The sequence below is a fragment of the Brachyhypopomus gauderio genome, chromosome 3 (genome assembly GCF_052324685.1).
Source record: "Brachyhypopomus gauderio isolate BG-103 chromosome 3, BGAUD_0.2, whole genome shotgun sequence".
NCBI lineage: Eukaryota > Metazoa > Chordata > Actinopteri > Gymnotiformes > Hypopomidae > Brachyhypopomus > Brachyhypopomus gauderio.
Window position 1 is genome coordinate 14420371 of NC_135213.1, and position 19473 is coordinate 14439843.

At 46.4% G+C, this 19473-nt stretch overlaps 1 protein-coding gene across 15 annotated transcripts in view; it reads left to right on the forward strand.

Moving 5' to 3' along the window:
- Positions 1 to 19473, forward strand: part of nrxn1a (neurexin 1a) — a 127945-nt gene that overhangs the window by 104551 nt on the left and 3921 nt on the right. For 7 of the 15 annotated variants that reach the window (XM_076999666.1, XM_076999671.1, XM_076999667.1 and 4 more), the window contains 4 exons: positions 3556 to 3727; positions 7957 to 8046; positions 9286 to 9602; positions 19098 to 19179. In XM_076999666.1, coding sequence (XP_076855781.1) covers positions 3556 to 3727; positions 7957 to 8046; positions 9286 to 9602; positions 19098 to 19179 — 661 coding nt within the window. The remainder of the gene's footprint in view (positions 1 to 3555; positions 3728 to 7956; positions 8047 to 9285; positions 9603 to 19097; positions 19180 to 19473) is intronic. The other 8 variants (XM_076999677.1, XM_076999673.1, XM_076999678.1 and 5 more) reach the window with 3 other exon arrangements.

Consider the following 19473-nt stretch of genomic DNA (forward strand, 5'->3'; position numbering starts at 1 on the left):
AGTTGTGCTGCCTCATTTGAGCTGAATGCCATGTTTCAGCAGACCTGCACCAGCACACATGCACACACACATACACACACACACACACGCAGTGTCTTATTCTAGCATCTACAGCCTGTACCGTAAATGAGACACATCATTAGTGGATCCAGAGCCAACATTGTATCACCCCTATCAGCGTGTGTGTGTGTGTGTGTGTGTGTGTGTGTGTGTGTGTGTCTTTGTGTCTTCTCAGCATCAGTGTCATCAATCAAGGACCGCTGAGAACATGCTCGTTAGGTCAAAGGGTTGCACTTAATAATTACATAATTTCTGGTATAGTTACAGCAATAATATAGAAATGATAAATGTAAGGGAATAATATACTCATCACAATTACTGCTTGGCTTCAAATATTGATATAAATGCGCAGTGGGTGCTGTGCTTTCTGCACACAGCCCAGCAATCAGCTGTGTTCACCTCCTGCAGAACTTATTTTTGAAAGTCTGGGATTCTCATGTCGGGAGCCCATGGACTTCTTGGCGAGTGTCTGATGCATTCCCTCGCTGCTCCCTCACTGTTCCATGGCTGTTCCTGTGCACACTCTCCCTCCCCCCGGTCCCATAGCCTCACTGTTCCATGGCTGTTCCTGTGCACACTCTCCCTCCCCCCGGTCCCATAGCCTCACTGTTCCATGGCTGTTCCTGTGCACACTCTCCCTCCCCCTGGTCCCATTCGGCTGGTGTTTTTTGTCAGTCAGGCCACTACTAGGATAGCTGCCTAATTGCACTACAGCACCCTCCATGATGGGGAGGAGCCATGCTCTTAGCTCTTTATATTTAGCTCTGCTGTGGAGGGTTGAGGTGGAGTTGGTGTGTGTGTGTGTGTGTGTGTGTGTGTGTGTGTGTGTGTGTGTGTGTGTGTGTGTGTGTGTGTGCGTGCGTGCGTGTGTGTGTGTAAAGGTGAGGATTTGTTATTTATATAAGCGATCGCTTTCAGACCAGCAAATAGTTATGCCTACAGCCAGTACTTCTTCATTGTAATTTGAGGTTGGGAATCTTATTTATTCTCTGTCTTTGCTTGCACAGTATGACCCCAAGGTAATAAAACTGAAGCTTTTTCTGTTGAGATTCAGCTCATCTGGGACACCGTCACATGTGGGACACGATGTAGGACAGAGACGTTGCCATGGCAGTACATACGTCTCTTATAACAGTTCCTCCTACATGTATGCAGCAATAAAGCCTTTTGTATGCTTCCTGTGTGGCGAAGCGTCCGGCCATTCAGCCTGCCTGCCCCGGTCCAGCAGGCTGAGGACACGTCCTCTGCACGGCCATCTGGGTGGGAGGGCAGGGGCTGAGAGGTCATTCTCCCTTTTAGAGCTGGAGTGTGGTGGGTCACAGCTCATCAGAACGTGCCCTCAATCTCACCGAACTTCACAGCTATAAAACACAAACGGGGACGGCTCGGGTTGGGGGGGGGGGGGGGGGGGGGACGCGAGCCGTGGCGGGAGAGGAGAGAGGAGGACGGAGCGGAGACTGCTCTCTCCAGCCTGGAGGGAGAGGACACAGCTAACAGGCGGCGTGCGCCTTCACTATGGGGCGTGAGAAGCCGCAGGAACATTGGACCCACGCCCGGCTGGAGGTGAGGAGCATGCGTCCGTCCTCCGGATGAGAGCCACCGTGCTCCCAGCCAAGGACACCCAGCGCCTCCCTCCTCCCCCGAGGCCGGAGGAGGGGAGGGGGGGTTTCGGGCTGTGCTCCTGCTGTCGAAAGGTGGGAATGAGTAGTGCTCGCGCAGGGGTTTCCTTTTATCACCAGCGCATCTCATATGATTGTTTAGATGTGCCCAGATGGTTCCCCCAGCCTCCGGAACTGGAGGGAACCTTGAGGTCGATAAGCTGCAGCTACCAGAGACACCCCCCCCCCCCCCCCCCTTCTGTTTACCCGTGCGCTTGTTCGCCGACTCAACTAATGACACACACCTGTCGTGAATATCAGGGACCTGTCTCTGTGAGCGCGCCCTCATTATCTTGGCTGTGGGTTGTGTAGGTGAGTCTAATTATGAATGGTTAAGGCATTTGCGATTTCAGTGACGGTAACACAGACTAACTGATATTTACCTGCGTGTGTGGTGAGGCGCGATTGCTTGCGAGCGTGTGCTGTAGCTATGTGGGCTCTGAGTGGGGTCAGATAAAAATGCATCCTGTCACTTTATTTATGAAAACAAACAGCTACCAGTGCGTATGCAAATAGAGCAATTATTTCAAGTGGCTGGCTTTCTCTGTGAACATGTTTGTGCATGTTTTCGTCTCCAGCAAGGCATGTGGCTGTAGGGATTAAGCGGGTGTTGGGTGAAGTAATTAGAAGCATGTATCTCTTTTCATGAAATATATGATTGAGGTAAATTTTTCCTGCTGTGCTGCGCCAGTTTAACAAAGCAATAATTAAGGTCTGGGGCCATCTAGTGGTGTGGGTGTGTATCGCATCGCATGATCATATTTTAATGCTGTTCTCAATTCAGTAGGAAAATGTATCATTGAGAAAAACACTGAAAATGATAACCAGCAAATCATGATGCAGATTAAGTTCAGCACCACTGGATGTGGATGTATGTGAAGATGGGTGGAAAGTCAAATAAGACACATTTGACCTTTTTTGTATCATCCCAAATGCACATAATATTTCAGGGGTAATTTTGTACTAAATATAAATGAAAGATTTTCTCATTCTTGCTGTTTATTATACTTTGAATACCATTTTAATTTCAACAAAATTAGAAATGCTGGTTTTACTTTTGTCTCACTATATATATATATATATATATATATATATATATATATATATATATATATATACACACACACACACACACACTCAGTACACACACACACACTCAGTACACACACACACACACACGTGTGTGTTTGTGCATGCCCACATCCATATAACATATCATAATATAATCAATCCATGTTGATTGATACTGGCAAGCTAAACTGAGCAGGGAATCATGATGTGATTTCTTCAACATTTGACACCTTAGCGTATTAACTTCTATTTTACAGCTTATTAAACAACCCGACATTGGATTCCATAATAGCAGGCAGTGAAAGCCACATGTATCTTAATTTCCCTATAGTTGTACGTGTCCTTCAAGTAATAGCCTCATTAAAAAATATAAACGCTACATATGAATTTATGAAATATAAATGCTGTTCTTTGCTTGCCCATTAGAGTGGTAGTAAATCTTTTTGATGCATCGTGCTGTCATAAGTATTATACACAAGCTGATAAAATATTGCCTTGTTTAGTCTTCAATTAATTTGGCACCTGTGTAGCTTCTGCCTTTGAGATAAAGTGTAGCCCCATGGATTTATCTTCACGAGGGCTCTTAAAGGGGGAAATCATCCAAAGTCAGCAAGGGCACCAATACACTGTCAGTTAAGTGTACCGTGCTTCTGTCCTCTAAAATTATCCCAGGAGGTGGGCTTCCCAAACTGGCTACGGAGCACAACAAAAAATGCCTTTTTACAACTTTCTCTCTCTCTCTTTCTCTCTCTCTCATTCTGTGCAGGACAAAGGCAATATCAGAGTGGTGTTCAATGTGGGCACCGATGACATAAACATCGAAGAGACCTCAAAGTTTGTAAATGATGGAAAGTACCACATAGTTCGCTTTACAAGAAGTGGCGGTAATGCCACCTTGCAGGTGGACGATCTGCCAGTTATAGAGCGCTATCCCACAGGTAAGACCCCGCCCCCTGTGCATGCACCTTTGGGTAGATATCAGAGCAGGCATGATAAAACGCTTGTGAGAGTTTCAATCACAGGCCTAAGGACCAAATGTCTTTCCCTGTGATTGTGCTTTCACTCAGTCTCTAAAAAGGTAACCCTGCTATCCTTTTCAAATGTCAACAGTGATGATGGCTTGGGGGAAGTGGAGGGAGGGTGCAGAGGGTGGAGAGGGTGGAGAGGGTGGAGAGGAGGGGGTGTGGGGGGTGTATAAGGCTGGAAATGTCAAAGAACAGGTTATCCAATTCACTAGCCTTGTGGCTAGCTGAAAAAGCCCTGACAAAAGCTTGACTCAGAATCAGAGATGAGAAATAATCTCCTCGTTTGTCGATCACAACGCTATTGGTTTGCAGTCACAGTTAACATGAAGGTCTTTTACTGATGCCACTTCTGTTTTGAAGACATTTTCAACTCGTATTTCAAGGACATCCTTAATTTATTTCTAATTATTTTCAAGAACTAGAAAGAGTATTTTAATAATATAAAATATTTTTCAGTTGTGTGTGCTAGAAACCCGAATCAGTTGGAGACCACCTCTTTCCTCAGTTAAAGGGTTTTAATCCATCATGTGTGAATATTACTTGAACATTACCAACCCACCATGACTGTCCGATTGCTCCAGCATTCTAATGCTCTTCGCTTCTCAGCAGCTCAGAAAATGACAAACTGGTTAAAAGTAGCTTGATCCTTAATTTGAATCCATGAAGCTTATCATTCGATCAGAAATGTCAGCGCTTCCTATCCTACAGACGTTTCTTTGAAAATAGCTCTGCTGATAAAAGGGCTCTGTGTATCCACGTTCTGCGCATTAGTCCGGGTTTCCTCCAAAATCCATTTTGAGATTGCGTTGTCCATATGAAAGGGAGCTAACAGGATTATTGTAATCCATGCTCGGACATATTGTCTTTGCAGCGGCTCAGGCTGACTAACTAACAGAGTCTGACTTACTCACGTTTACATCATCTGGCTTGTTCCAGTGCAGGTTTGCTATTGTTAAGGCCCGTGCTTGTCACTCGCCCATGCTTGCGTCTGGTACACAGCACAAAGAGAAGCATGAGGAGGAAGAGGAAGAGGAAGGAGAGGAAGGGCAAGAGAAAGGGGGATGAGTTATTTCTGCCTCCTCTAGATCTTCATATTGGTATTGGTTAGAAATAATCTAAACACTCAGCCCCAGCAGCAGTCAGTCAGAGGGGAAGACGATCCGAGCTGGTGTACACGTGGCGTCGTTTCGATGCAACGCGTGTCCTCTCAAACGCTTGTCTGGACGAATCCGCTCTAATGCGACGCATCCCGTAAGCTGTGCTGCTCCATTGTGCGAGTGGATTTAGAGAACAAAAATAAGCCGCACGAATCAGTGTGCAAATTCTAATTAACGCATCGACTGAGACAGCATGCGCGAAACTTTCTTCAGCCAAAGGAAAAGAAATGCAGAAGAGAAAAGCACGTGGCCGTTCCACTTAATCAGAACTTGATTGACTTTGCTTTGCAGAAAAGGGGATGATAAACCAGCTGAATTTGAATTAAGGGTGAGAACGATAATGGCTGCTTGTTTCTCCTCAATCAGCTATTAGTTCTTTATCGAGCGCACTGGCTTATTCTGACATGTTGCACACATATCGTTTATTTGACACCAGAGGGACGAACTGATTGGCCCACTATTCTGTTCCGCCTGTCGATAGCGCCGTATTTGGCGGTGAGCATTTGCAGCAGACGCGCGCAGACTCACTGACTGTCTGCATACTAATCAATTTGCGGAAGCTCGACCACGCCACCTTCGTGTCCTCAGCAGAGAAATAACCCAATAAAGAGCCTGGCTGCTCCGTCAACCGCGTGTCGCCACATTCTGCCTCCACCTTCTGGGAGACGACAGAAATCTAAAACTTTACCACCGTTTGGGAGCACAGAGCCCTGGCGACTGACCAGTGTCCACTAACGCCACGCACAGCTGGCGATGAAGAGTTGCCTGTGGTTGCTTTTGTAATTAACATGTACTGATGAAATGAAAAAGTCATAGTTAAGATTAAAGATGCTTGTACGTGCTTTATTAGCTGGCATAAATGGAACATTAAAAAGAGGCTAGCAACCTCAGTATTCACAATGAACAACCTCCAGCTAGTTTCTTTGCTCAACACAAGCATGGGTTGTGCGTGTGTGCGTGCACTCGTGCTTGTGCAATGCATAATAGAGACATAGCCAAGGGGAGTGAGCCTGGGAACCCGTCATATGTCATAATTATAGTTACATGACTATAATCCAGTCCGTGGTGTGTGGTGGTATATGGTGTTATTTTGGACCGTTTTGCTAGTGAGCTGCTTCCACAGGCCAAGACTTCTTGCTATGATAGTCCTACCTGTAGAATTAAAGGAAGCAGTGGGTCAAAACATTTATTTTCCATTACCTTGCACATGAGCACTCTTGTTTCGCTTTGGATTAATAGAATTATGGAGGTATCTTGTCTTCTAATAATAAATGCATAATTGGCAATGCGTTACGTCTGCAGGAATTACGGTCAGTAATAGAATCAGGTGTCTGGGCTCCATCACCGTTTTTTTAAGTTAAAGACTTAAGTTGAAATAGTCCTTTTATTTGGTGATTACGACCTGATACAAATGGACAAATGGATCCAGCAGCCATGCCCAGCTCGGGAGGCAGAGTTTGGGATGAAAGAACAGGGAAGGAGCAGCTTTGCTCTGGAGCTCAGCTCTGAGGCTGACAGGACGCTTCTTTCACACTTCACACCCAGTCCCTCTGCCTTCCTCCCCACCACGGTCATCTGCCCATGGGTGGGATCACATTTAAATCACGTCCCAGGTGTCTGGGGAGCTGGTCTCACCTTTGGCTCACGAGTGTCAGATCTAGAAACACTGCGCCAGAAGTGAAGGCAGGCAAGAGTTGGAGAGCCAGTGACCGAGGCCAACGTGCCTGACCGCAGGACTGGGGGACGATGCGGCTCGGGTCAGCGTTACAGCCAAATGTGTTTTGGGAACACGTAGGGCAGGAAGCTGGTTCTGGTTCATCCGGACACAGTCTGCCTCAGCCATCCTCCCCTCGCTGGTCATCAGTCGAATCTCAAATGCAGTCAAATCGAGATTTGTTTTTATTTCCTACACCTTGAAATCATAGTTTCATTGTATAAAATAGGAGAAATGCATGTAGAGACGTTCAGTCGATTGAGAAATAACAAGTTAATGACTGCATGGGGTGGGTCTGGCTGCAGTAATTACACTTTGTGGAAATCACCGTTAGACAGACTCACCGTTCACTTCCGACTGAAGATAAAAGTAGCAATTATGTGTGGGCTGTAATAGGTGTGGAGTAAATGTTTTTTAACTGATCTGAATTCACGAGAGTGGAGAGCTGGCCAGTGGATAATGCACCGGTGTATGAGTGAGAGCAAAATTGCCGGTCTTCCAGCCTCCTGAACGGCAGGGCCAGGCTGCGTGATGCCAATTCCCAGGTCATATTACGACTGTGTTTTCTCTACTGTCAGGGGAGTCTGGATTAGAAATGTCAATTTATTCCTTCGCCAAATCTCAGAGGACGAAGCTTTTGTCAACGCTTTCTCAACTCAAATTCACATGGGCACAAAAATCTGTTCTGACAACGGACTGATGTAACATGTTGTTCTGTTTTACCTGGTTATTTCTCTGTTGCCTATTTTCTGGAGTGCTGATATTTTGATGTCTTTAAATGTATTGTTTTCTTATAATTAGTGTGAGATTTTAGCTTAACATAAATGAATGAAAATATTTTCTTTCAGATAGTAATTGTGTTGCTAAAATCCAATTGGCTTGCCAAAAGATTATGTACTGCAATGACAACATTTAGGTTAAAATGAGCAGTATATAACTAGATGAAAAATCTGCTAAAAAGATTTAAAAGGATTATCATTTTGTAAATGTATTTTGTAAATGAGTGACATGGTATTTAAACTTTTGCTTTTGGTTGTATTCTCATAACCGTAAGAGAGTAGGTGAATATTTTAACTTATCACAGTTTTTATCGTAATATATAATAATTTGTTGGCTTAAATAAATAATATCAGTGCTATGTATGTAATCTTGGTGTACCAAATTTTCAAACGAGAGAAAAAAAATAGATAGTTGAGGCAGATTTGTCACTGTAGGTTTTAATCTTTGACCTTTCAGATTTTAACAATGAAATGTCTCTTTAAACTTTAAAGGCAACATTGATAACGAACGCCTGGCGATTGCTAGACAGCGAATCCCATATCGGCTCGGTCGAGTAGTTGACGAATGGCTACTCGACAAAGGTAAAAACATTGATTAAAACTTTAAATAAAAGATAATTTGATCATAAGCAAAGTGATATATACACAAACAATAAACCATCTAAAACATAAATCCCCTGTATAACAAATTTTAAAACTTTAAACAAATGTAGTTTGTAATATTTGCTTTGTACAGTACAATAATGTGTTGTTCTACTGCATATGTAATCAGTTTTATCTGGCAATCACAGGTTAAAGGGACTGGTAATATACTGATAAATCTCAAACTAGTTCAATCATTAAAATACATCTATGTATCATTAAAATACTTAAATAATGTTTACAACTGTAGAAATCTAAATGACCAATTAAAGTATTTTTCACATTTGCAATTCATAGTGATGGCAATGATGTTTAATTCATGTTATATGTATATTTACTTTATATGCTAAACATATTGCTTTTGGAAAGTGCACAGCTTAAAAGGCAAAGCAACTGTCTCTTAAATAGCTTCAATGATTATTGGCATCAGATATGAAGTCCCTTTAACAAGCAAATTAAACACAAGAAGAGACAGGAAGCTTCTGAGTGCATGCTGTAATGAATGTAACAACTTGAAACGTTTAGAATGATTGATTTTAAAGTTTGCTTGTTTTTCGTTTTTCCTTTTTTAATGAAGTTATTATCATGATGAATGATTTCTGTGTCATGTAGATGTAAACCCATCATCTCACGTAAGCCTTGTTTCAGTCTAATTCATTTCAATTTCCACCTCCCTTGCTGAAAGGCAATCTCATCAACGACAAAGTTTTACTGATGAACTGTGAAAACAAATCATTTCCACCCATAGTCTCCAGTCTCCAGCTCTCCTGGACAGAGTGTGGATCTTTTACCAACCATTTGATTGTCCTTTTAGCAAAGCTTCATTGATTACTCAGGAGGTTGTTGCTTCATCCTCTCCATTTGTTTGCATTGTTGACAGCAGACCATTAAATCAAAGCCGATAAATTGCTAGCGTTGCTGTTAGCATTAGAGTCATTTATTGCTTTCACGACCCTCAGGGACAATAAGGACAACGTTGTGTCACTGTCAGATCTTCCGTCATCTGTCCGTGTGCATGAGTGTATGTGCAAGGAGGACGTGCGAGTGTGAGCGTGTGCGTGTGAGCGTCCGTGAGAGTGAGTGCGCACGTGTGTGTGTGTGTGTGTGTGTGTGTGTGCACGTATGGGGTGAGCGAGCCGTTGAACGCTCTCGTATTTGTGTAACGTTGTCCACTGACAGGTCGACAGCTCACAATCTTCAACAGCCAGACCACCATAAAGATCGGCGGGTGGGAGCGGGGAAGCCGGCCCTTCCAGGGTCAGCTCTCCGGCCTCTACTACAACGGCCTCAAGGTGCTCAACATGGCCGCCGAGGGCGACCCCAATGTGCGTGTGGAGGGCAGCGCCCGCCTGGTGGGCGACCTGCCCTCCTCCTCCATCACTCCCCAGTCCAGCGCCTCGGCCACGGGCAACCGCTCAGACACGTCCCCCTCGCTCACGGACATCACCACCACCACGGCCTCCAACCGCCAGGGGAAGCAGACCACAACCACACAGGTGAGTAATGGCGTTCGGCCCTACGCCCTTACACTCCGTGACGTAGCACGGGGTGGTGCTACGACTCTGTGGCTGTGTGGGTAAACGGACCTGTGGGAGCGGTGTTAATCTGTGCGGATTGTATAATGCTGTCCACCTATGTGTTAGTGTCTGAAAAAGGCCTTGTGGTGTTTGTGTCTGTTATGTTAGATTTCTTTCTGCTGAGAAGAGGCGAAACTCGTATCTCTCCCTGCCTCTCTATCTTTCTCTCTGCTTCTCTCTACTTCTAACTGCTTCTCTCTCACAACCTCCATTTCTGTTTCTGTAATTTTTATTATGGCTGTGGCAGTGTTAATCAGTGTCCCAGACATCAACCGGGACAGCCTAAAGCAAACTCAGCACTCTCGAAGGCAAAAGTGCCTTTCTGGACGTTAAGACCTTGAGGGCATTAAGAGCGTGGCTCACGGCGGACTGTAGACCAGGTGAAGGTGTTGGCTCCAGCACGGCTCGCTCGCCTACGTGTGTCAGCCTACTGGCTGCACCTGAAGCCCTGTCAGCCACGCATGTTAGGTGCTCGGCACTCGGGCCAGCCAGAAAGCTAACAGTCAACTTGCGATCAAAGGGAACTTAAAAGGAAACCTCCCTGCTACCTTTCTATTGCTGTCTATTGCATTGTTCCAGACTCTCTCTCTCTCTCTCTCTCTCTCTCTCTCTCTCTCTCTCTCTCTCTCTCTCTCTCTCTCTCTCTCCTGCTTTGCTTTGGTGCAGTGGGTGGTGAATGAGGCATTACTCAGGCAGTGATGGTGAACTTTAATTGCAGTGCTGTAATTGCATGTCAGTACTAGGGCCCGGCTGAGATGACTGACAGGCCTGCCGACACAGGCCCGGCTGATGGGCTTGGCTCCTCATGCGTGGCGCCATGCACTTCGATTCAGTCTCCATGACAATGAAATCATAATTTGATATGGTTAAAACTAATTCCAGGGCTGTGTATTAAATTACTTGCTCAAGGGCACCCTAGACACATTGTGTGAAATTGCTGGTTACGCGGTGGTGGGTATTGTTAGGCTGGCCTGATGTGATGCTAGCTTATCATAGCCGCATCTGTGTGCATCCTGCTACAAAATGGTGGCCATGTCTGCGCTACAAAAAGGATGTGATGGTGGGAAATGTTGCCATGGAAATCAGCAACTCTCCTCCTCTTAATCCTGCAGTGTCTCCATCTCTACTCTCATTTTAGCTCTCACTCCTCTCTCTCTCTCTCTCTCTCTCTCTCTCTCTCTCTCTCTCTCTCTCTCTCTCTCTCTCTCTCTCTCTCTCTCTTTCTGCCCAACTGTCTGATCTGTCCTGAAGCAGACCACTTCATTTATGAAATATCTAATGCAATAATTGTTTTTTAATGTTTAATCAGTGGTGAGGGTGGCAGAGAGGGGTTGATATGGGATGTGAGTGGTGATGGATAGGCGTTGATTACAGATGTGTGAAGTTTCTATTAGGTAAGAGGGCTCTTAGTAATCACTACTAATGGTCCATCCTCTCTCCACTGTCCCTACCTAGCACTTTAGTGCATGTCCATGGAGACAGCTCCATTAGACAGAATTAAACATGCTTAAATTAGACAGAATTAAACATGCTTAAATCAGCCAAAGATGCTTCAGTGCTGGAGTTTAGTACTCACTGAGTGTAGAATGTGATTACTTTATTGATAAGACTAATCAAATACTGTCCGCTTACATACTTTGTTTAATTTGTTCTTGGTGTCTTTAACACAAATGATGGTTTAGAATTTAAAAGCATTGAAATGCATATCCAGTTATTAAAGTTACAGAGAATCTACTTATTAATACATCTAAACACCTTTTCATGAATGAATAATTGATTTCAGATTGTCTGGTCCGCAGTGTTTCACGCCCTCATAACAATGTCAACCAAATTTCTCCATGTGCCTCCTCATCTTCACCATCACATAGTCTAGCAGGACTGCAGGCAGCTCTGCCATTACAGAATTGGAACAGCCCTCTAGAGGTACGCAGACGTTGGAGGAGCTCCAGAATAATCATGCCTTGTGTTCAATCTGAGACACCACACACACACACACACTCCTGTGTTTTATTTGTAACCCTTTTCTATAATAGATGGATTTGAATGCTCCCTTGTCTAGACATCTTTTGAAGTAATACTCATTAATGGACAAAGGGCTTCTGTCCTGTTGATTGTTGCTGCTTGAGAAAGATATTCTGTTTTCTTTGATTGAGTATAACAATGCAAAGAGGGGATGGATTTCAAATTAAAAGCCTCAGGGCTTGGGAGATAGCAAAGCTGTGGTCTTAAGTTGAAACAATAAAAGGTCTTTTTAATCATAACACATACAAAGCTTTTCTCTTGACTAATTTCAAACTGCTTTTGGTAATATATTCAATTTTGTGTAAGCAGGGTCATCGCTAGCTGTAGCCTCATACACTACAGTAAGCACACAACACAAGAGACACACCATCTCATTCTCTGTTGAAAATACTGCAAACAAACAACTGAAATATTTCTCAAAGGAAAAATCCAAGAAAAAACAGACCCAGTGCATAGACCCAGTGTTTGCATTTGATTGGCAGATGATCTGGTAAATATTTCAAAAGTTGATGTCCTTTGTGAGCTGATTTCAGGACAACTGAATTTTGAAAGTGGATGCTTTGGAAGTGGTAGTCTCTTCATCATCACTCATACTGCATTATCCTGTCTCTCTATCTCTGTCTGTCTCTCTCTCTCTCTCTCTCTCTCTCTCTCTCTCTCACCCATTCAAATGAATCATCTTTTTCATGCCTGTGGCCCCCATATTCCCTCGTTACCACTGATCTCTGGATCGGTGGCGGTGGAATTACCAGCCGGGGTGTGTGTGCTCATTCTGATCTAATGGGGTGGCTTGCTGCGTTAGCGCAGCACACTATGGGATGTGCCTTCAGTAATGATCGAGTACACCCCTCCCCCCAGCCGTGCTTGTCATTAAACACACCGGGACGGCTTTTAGATCGGGGGATGGGCGTCGAACGGCTGAGCAGTACCATGCCAAATGGGTGTGTAGGCATATGTCTCAGGCAAGACTCAGATCTATATATACTCAGGGCTGCAGATATCTGGGGTGTGTTACTGTGCAGGTGAAACAGGCGGTTTCTGCCAGTGTGTGTTCACTGTGTTTTTTTTTTTTCCGATATTTATAGCATGTTGAGAATGTTACGGGAGGTGTGTGATTCCTCTCAGCGAGGATATCTATGGCGGGGTCTGTGCTTGGCTTCCTCTTCCCTCTGCCCTGTTTGCTGCTGGAGAATGACAGTCATGATGATTTGGGCTTCCAGTGTTGGTTAAAAAAAAAAAAGGTTTTTTTTTTTTTTTTTTGGAGTTGACCAGAAGGGGTGAAACTGCGTGAAACTTTGGTGTTTGTGTGCTCGTGTGGGTGCAGTGCTCTTAGAGGGATTCAGTGGCAGTTTACAGTCTCGAGATTTTTACCTTCACAAAGACGCCCTGAACTTTCCTGCCGTTGCATCATGAGAGCGGAGACGAGACTGGACCGGGGCAGACGCAAACAGGCTCGGTGAAGCGCCGGCTTCCCTGCGTCCTGCTAATGACTCCTGATATTTTCCCCTGCACCCTCGGCTTCGTTTTCAATGACTGTTTAAATCAGCCAATCAATATGGGTGTTTCAGCTGGCAGGAAGTGGGTTAATGAAATGGGTTTTGAGAACACGGCCCTCTCTCACACTCTCGTGTGTGTGTGTGTGTGTGTGTGTGTGTGTGTGTGTGTGTGTGTGTGTGTGTGTGTGTGTTTCAGGTGAAGTGTGATTGCCTCTGTTTGTGTTAGTTCTCTACCCATCCTGAGGGTAGTGTCCCACCTCGTTCTATTGAGCAGGATTACGTTATGTTGTCTAGTGAAATGCATCAACACTAGCATGTGCTGTAATTACATTCAGGCTTGTTAATCTGGCACATCTCCTGCAGTTACCGTCATCCTTAGACCATGCTAGCAGTCTGTGGGACTCCAGGGCTGACTTCTCACATTCTGAATTCTGTCATATTCATAATTTATGGACATAGTGTGTTGATTCTGCAGTCGTAGCAGACAAATTGAGTCCCGTGAGACTAGCCATGGTACAAAAGACCAAGAAAGAAAGAGAATGAGGTGTGTATGTGTGTGTGTGTGTGTGTGTGTGTGTGTGTGTGTGTGTGTGTGTGTGTGTGTGTGTGTGTGTGTGTGTGTGTGTGTGTGTGTGTGTGTGTGTGTGTGTTGGTCTGTGTGAACTTTCCCCTAACATAATGCAAAATTTCAGGGAGAGGCTTCCCATTGTGGTTTGATGGGGGCGAGTGTTGCTGTGGGCTGGTCTCAGGAGGAGGGTCTGGTTGAAGAGCCTCTCTGTATGAAGTGAACCAGAGAGAGAGAGAGACAGTGAGAGAGGGAGACAGCGAGAGAGAGACAGTGAGAGAGAGACAGCAAGAGCTCCGAGTGCAGACGTCCTCTCTCGCTCCTCTTCACACTCTCCGTGTTGTGTAACGTTGCTTCCAAGCTAATGCTCCCGCTGTGGAGGCGAACAGGTATTTTGAGCTTAGATGTGTTTGTGCACAGATCGTGGGTTGTGTCTCTTGGGGCTTTGATGACGGAGCATAACGTGTGACGCCCCTCACACACGCTTCTCTTGGAATAAAATAATAAAATGCCATCCTCAATCCAGCAAGCCCTTAGCAACCTTAGGCTGAGCGTGCATTGTGATTGGCCAGATATAGTCAGGTGATCCAGACAGTTTGTTCACATTCTTACAACCTTACTCTCACTCTCTCTCTTCCCCTTGCTCTTTCTCTCTCTCTGTATCACTCTTTCTCGTTTTCTCTCTCATGCTCCTGTTCCCCTTCCTGCTCACGCTCACACACACACACACTCTCTCTCCCTCGTGCTCTGTAGAAGACACTGATAGGCTCTCCTGGTGCGCAGGCTATTTATCTTCCTCATCTCCCTACCAGAGTAGGACCTCTCCAGTCATCACTACTGATCTCACAGAACGGACTGAATTTACTGGGGTGTCTTTAGGAGCACAGGCAGGAGGAAGAGGGGGAGAGAGAGAGAGAAAGAGATAGAGACAGACAGAGAGAGAGAGAGAGAGAGAGAGAGAGAGAGAGAGAGAGAGAGAAAGAAGGAGCAAAGCCAGGACAAACTCTCGCCTAGAGAGAAACAAGGCAAAAGGCATCAGCTGTGTGCAGGAAGCAGGCAGGTTAGCCTCACTGCCATGGATACGAGATGGCATTGTTCCTCATCCCAGGTAGTTTCTCTTTCTCACGGTCCTTAACCATCTAGCCATCTTTGCATGCTAAAGCTGTGTTGTTCTCATCTTCATGCAGAGGAAGGAGGCATGCACACGGTTTTGTCTGCACTGCTTTGTGCTGAAAGCGAGCGAGTGAGCGAGAGTGAGTGAGTGAGTGAGAGAGAGAGAGAGAGAGAGAGAGAGAGAAAGTGAGAAAGAGTGAGTGAGGGGGAGGAGGAGACTGAAAGAGAGAGACGGAGAGAGAGAGAGAGAGAATCTGAGGAAAAGTTGCAGTGCTTGGCAAGTGAGCGGTACAGGGGTAGATGTCTTGTTGCTTTGTTTGTGAGTGTATCGGCGCTGGGTGGTGCTCCGTGCTCTCGAGGCACGTGTCTCTCTCCGCCCGCTGCTCCGAATTCCGTCCCGCATCCCGTCCCGCTTCCTGACTACCTGCTTCATGCCTACAGCCCATGCACCGCCGTATTCCCATCGCCGCTCCGGACGACCCCAAGCTCGCGCACGCTCGCGCTCCTCCCTCCTGCAGCCTCTGAGCGGCACCTTCCCCAGCCCGACCCCCGACCCGCCCGGCCCTCCTGAGCCCCGGCCGAGCCGAGCTACATGTCAGGCAGGGAGTCGGCCAGGGGAGGGCGTGGCTCTGACAGGGAGACGTGTGCCACCCTGCCCTTCCTCCTCTGCTGGACATGGGCTACGAAGAGTCTGAAGTTCACCCGCGCTGATCTCAGATCAGTCCGCACCATCCCGCTGTGGTGCCTATGGCTCCCCTCGTGACGAGGCTTTTGCTTTGGTCTTTGAACACCTTTCATGTTCAAACATTTATCAATAGGCCTTAATTTGCTTTGAACATTTTACTCTTAAAAAAAACGCCTGCATGGGGCATTTCCATCAGCCGCTAGCATCTCTATTATTCATTAATGGACCGCGTGAGCGCCAATGTGGCTGTAACCATCTGTGTGGTTGTGGAATTGACTGGCCCTTGGTCCTCTGTGGTCATGCTTATTTGCACTGGTCCTTCTCCGTCAGCCATCTTGGTTTTCACGCTTCGGCAGCCGGTGCGGGACGTGCGGCGTCCTGGTGTGGTCTCGCCCTCCTCAGTCCTGCTCCCAGCACACAGGTTCCTCCACCAGTACCGCTCCGGTCTCCATTGACTGAGTTCTGTGGGAACATTGGAGGAACACTGCGGTTCCTCTCTTATTCAGGGACTGTAAGCATTTCTGTATTTTTAACCACGTGGCTCCGGGCGTCAAGCGTAGCCGATGGCTGCCTTTAGCTCCTGGACCGGCGTATATAGATTCACGCGTCATTAGCATGGAGCCGATTGGATGGAGGACGCTTTGATGCTCCTCCCTGTCCCCCCGTCTGGGGCGTACGCGGGGAGAGAGGCGGCCGGTGCTCTGCCTCATGGGTCCCAGCGGAGTCTCCGCCACAGATGCTGTTTTTACTTTCCACCATTCCTAATGGCCTGAATTTCTGTGTCTCCATGGCAACAGAACCACCCGACGGTTGTGAGTGAAGGTAGCGTGTATGGGAGGTGGAACACTAGAACCGGCTCCTGAGGAGAGAGAGGGAGGGAGGGAAGGAGAGAGAGAGAGAGAGAGAGAGAGATGTAGAGAGAGCATCCAGTCAAGGATGCTCTCCGAACATTAGCTATGAAAGCAGCATTCACACTGCAAGCTATTAAATATAGACTGAGGCTTTGTGTAGGAGATTATTATGGGTGGTGTTATTATATTATTGTTTATAATATTATGTAAATTATATTATTTTAAAATTATTATTATTATTATAAGTTTAAATGTCTCTTAGTGGCATTTGGATGAAGCTTGTCCACCTTAGAAGTGTCCTGGAGTCCCCGGGGGTGGGGTCGGGGGATCGGGGGGTCGCGGGGTCAGGGAGAGGGAAACTGAGAGACTGTGTGTGGTTACGGGCCCTGCCTGGCAACCCAAATCCTCTGTGTGCAGGAAGCCCAGAAGGGATGTGCACAAACCCCCTTTTCACAGAGTCTGGCACTCGTAGACTAATTGGATGGGAGGTTTTTGGTGAATTTGTGCACATGTTCCTGTCGTAGTAACTTCAGTTTTAATCCTCTCATTACTGCACATGCTGATTCCTCCAGTGTGTTCATAGGTAAGGCCACCCCTCCCCCACCCCCATCACAACCCACCTGCTCGTTGTATTCTCACCCAGGTGCCTGCAGGTTAGTATCTTCTGCTTGGTGGCAACACGGTTACTAAGCGTGACTGAGTGTGGGTCTGCCACAGACAGCGCCCGGTTCGACACTGGAGTTATTCGCTTAGAAAGAAGTAGACACTCGTAATCGATCCTATTTTCTGCCTCCCTGTCCGCATGTCCAACTGGGCACAGCTGTTGAGTGGGCACAGGAGGGGGTGAGCTGCAGCAGATGGAGGCTGATAGCTCAGCCTTAGTCATATTTGACTTTTATGGATTCGGAGAACAGCCTCATGCTCATCGCTTGTGTAACACCACATCTGAGGAGTTTAGATTGTAGTCTTGGCACTTTGCAGAGAAGCTGCATCTCTGAAGAAGAGAGAAGAGAGGGAAGAGAGGCATGGGCAGAGAGAGATGATGGAGATGGAGAAAGAGAATGATGGAAACCTGTACACGCACAGAGGATCAAAATGAAAGGTGGAGCAGCTCGGATGGCCTCAGGTGGCCACCATATCTCGCCTCTGCCTCTCCCACGTCTCTCTCCACCTCTCCCCCTTTCTCTCCCCCTCTTTCACCACCTCTCTCCCCTTTCCCTCTCCCTCTCACTTTTTATGGCTGTCTGTCTCATTCTCTCCCAGGAGGATAGACACAAGCTGGGCCGGTTGCCTCTAGCCTTTCCTCTGTGGTACTGAACTACCCCCACACCTCTTCTTTATACCCTGTATCCCCCTCCCTCACTTGTCTGTCACCAGGGACCTAAATTATTCACCCATGCTGACCTACTTGCTGGGCGTTGAGAGCTGGGATTGGAAGAGCTAGCACTGTGTGGAAAATGGCAATAGTGTGGTTATGGCAACCATACTGATACAACCACTACCACTCCCACCTTCTCTCTCTCTCTCTCTCTCTCTCTCTCTCTCTCTCTCCCCCACCCTCCCCCTGTTGGTGTGGGAAGGGTGTCTGTGATGGCCACTGAGACGTGCTGACTGGCGTGGGCACTGCCCCGGTGCCTGTGGGCAGTGTGTGTGAACACACAGAGGAGAACCAATCTTTCCTCCGCTGACACGCTCGCGCAAACCCAGCCCTGCCTTCCTGACGACACACACACGCACGCACGCATGCGGGCGCGGGCACGCACACGCCAGCTGGTGTTCAGATCCACACAAGGCTAATCAGGGACGGAGAGGTGTGAAGGCTGGTGCAGGCCGGATGCTGCCGCCCCGTGCCGTCAGACTCCGGGCGACGAGCTGAGGACGACAGAGTCCCGGCATTTTCCGCACTCCACCGAGAAAGCGTTCCAATGACGAGACGCCGTCAAAGTTGATTTCTGTGCCGCTACTCTACGGTCGGATTCCGGCTTTTAAGTTCAGACAGAGAGCTATCAGCATGGCTTTCTTTCCTTTTGGGACCATCACCGGAACAGAGGCAAGATTTTCCCTGAGTGTTTTTGTTGTTGTTGTTGTTTGGTGTTTTTTTTAATGTAATGTTTGAGAGCAGTGCTGTTTTGTACAAAGGATTATATCGCTAGAGATTTGTCGTACATGGTCTAATTGCAGATTAAAGGTTGCTTTCGTTGAAGTGAGGAATGATTGGCTCAGATATTCCTTGTGCATATGTCAGAGAAGGACTGGAATTGCTGCGAAATATGTGCGTGCTTGCATGTCTGTGTTTGTACAGCTTTAATGTGCAGTTCGTATATTTCACTGTGAGGTAGCATGACATGTGAAATGTTCTGAAATTAGCATTACCCACTGGAGCTGCTGTCTTCTCCAGCAGAGAGACTGCATACTGCATATACCCAATGATGGGCACTGTGTCCGCCTGCCTGTGTTGTTCACTCTGTGTGGACCTGCTAACACTGTCCATGCACAGGCCTGCGGGAACACACACTCGGGAACCTCATCGAGCCCTCATCTGGGTTTACCCAGAACTGTGCTTGACTGACTTACTGATTCTCTCTTTCTTTCTCTCTTTCTCTCTCTCTCTCTCTCTCTCTCTCTCTCTCTCTCTCTCTCTCTCTCTCTCTCTCTCTCTCTCTCTCTCTCTCTCTCTCTCAGGATGACCTGTTGGTAGCATCAGCTGAGTGCCCCAGTGATGATGAAGACATTGACCCATGTGATCCAACCTCAGGTGGGTTAGGTTAGTCATCTTTCTTTTTTATTACTGCTGTCCATTTGTCTTTTTTAAACCCAAGTCCATATTTTCCATAACCATTATAACCAATGTTTAAGCTGTTTACTTGTAAAACTGATTTAAGACATAGTTACTTAGTGACCGTTAGTTGACAGTTGAAACGTTCTAGAATATACTGGTGAATCATGAGCCTGTATTTTATTTTTCAGTGATGTAATGAAGTGATTTGATATTGATATCTGACTAATAGTGTTAGATATACCATTAATTAAAAAAAAAACAACTCAGAAAATCTTCAGA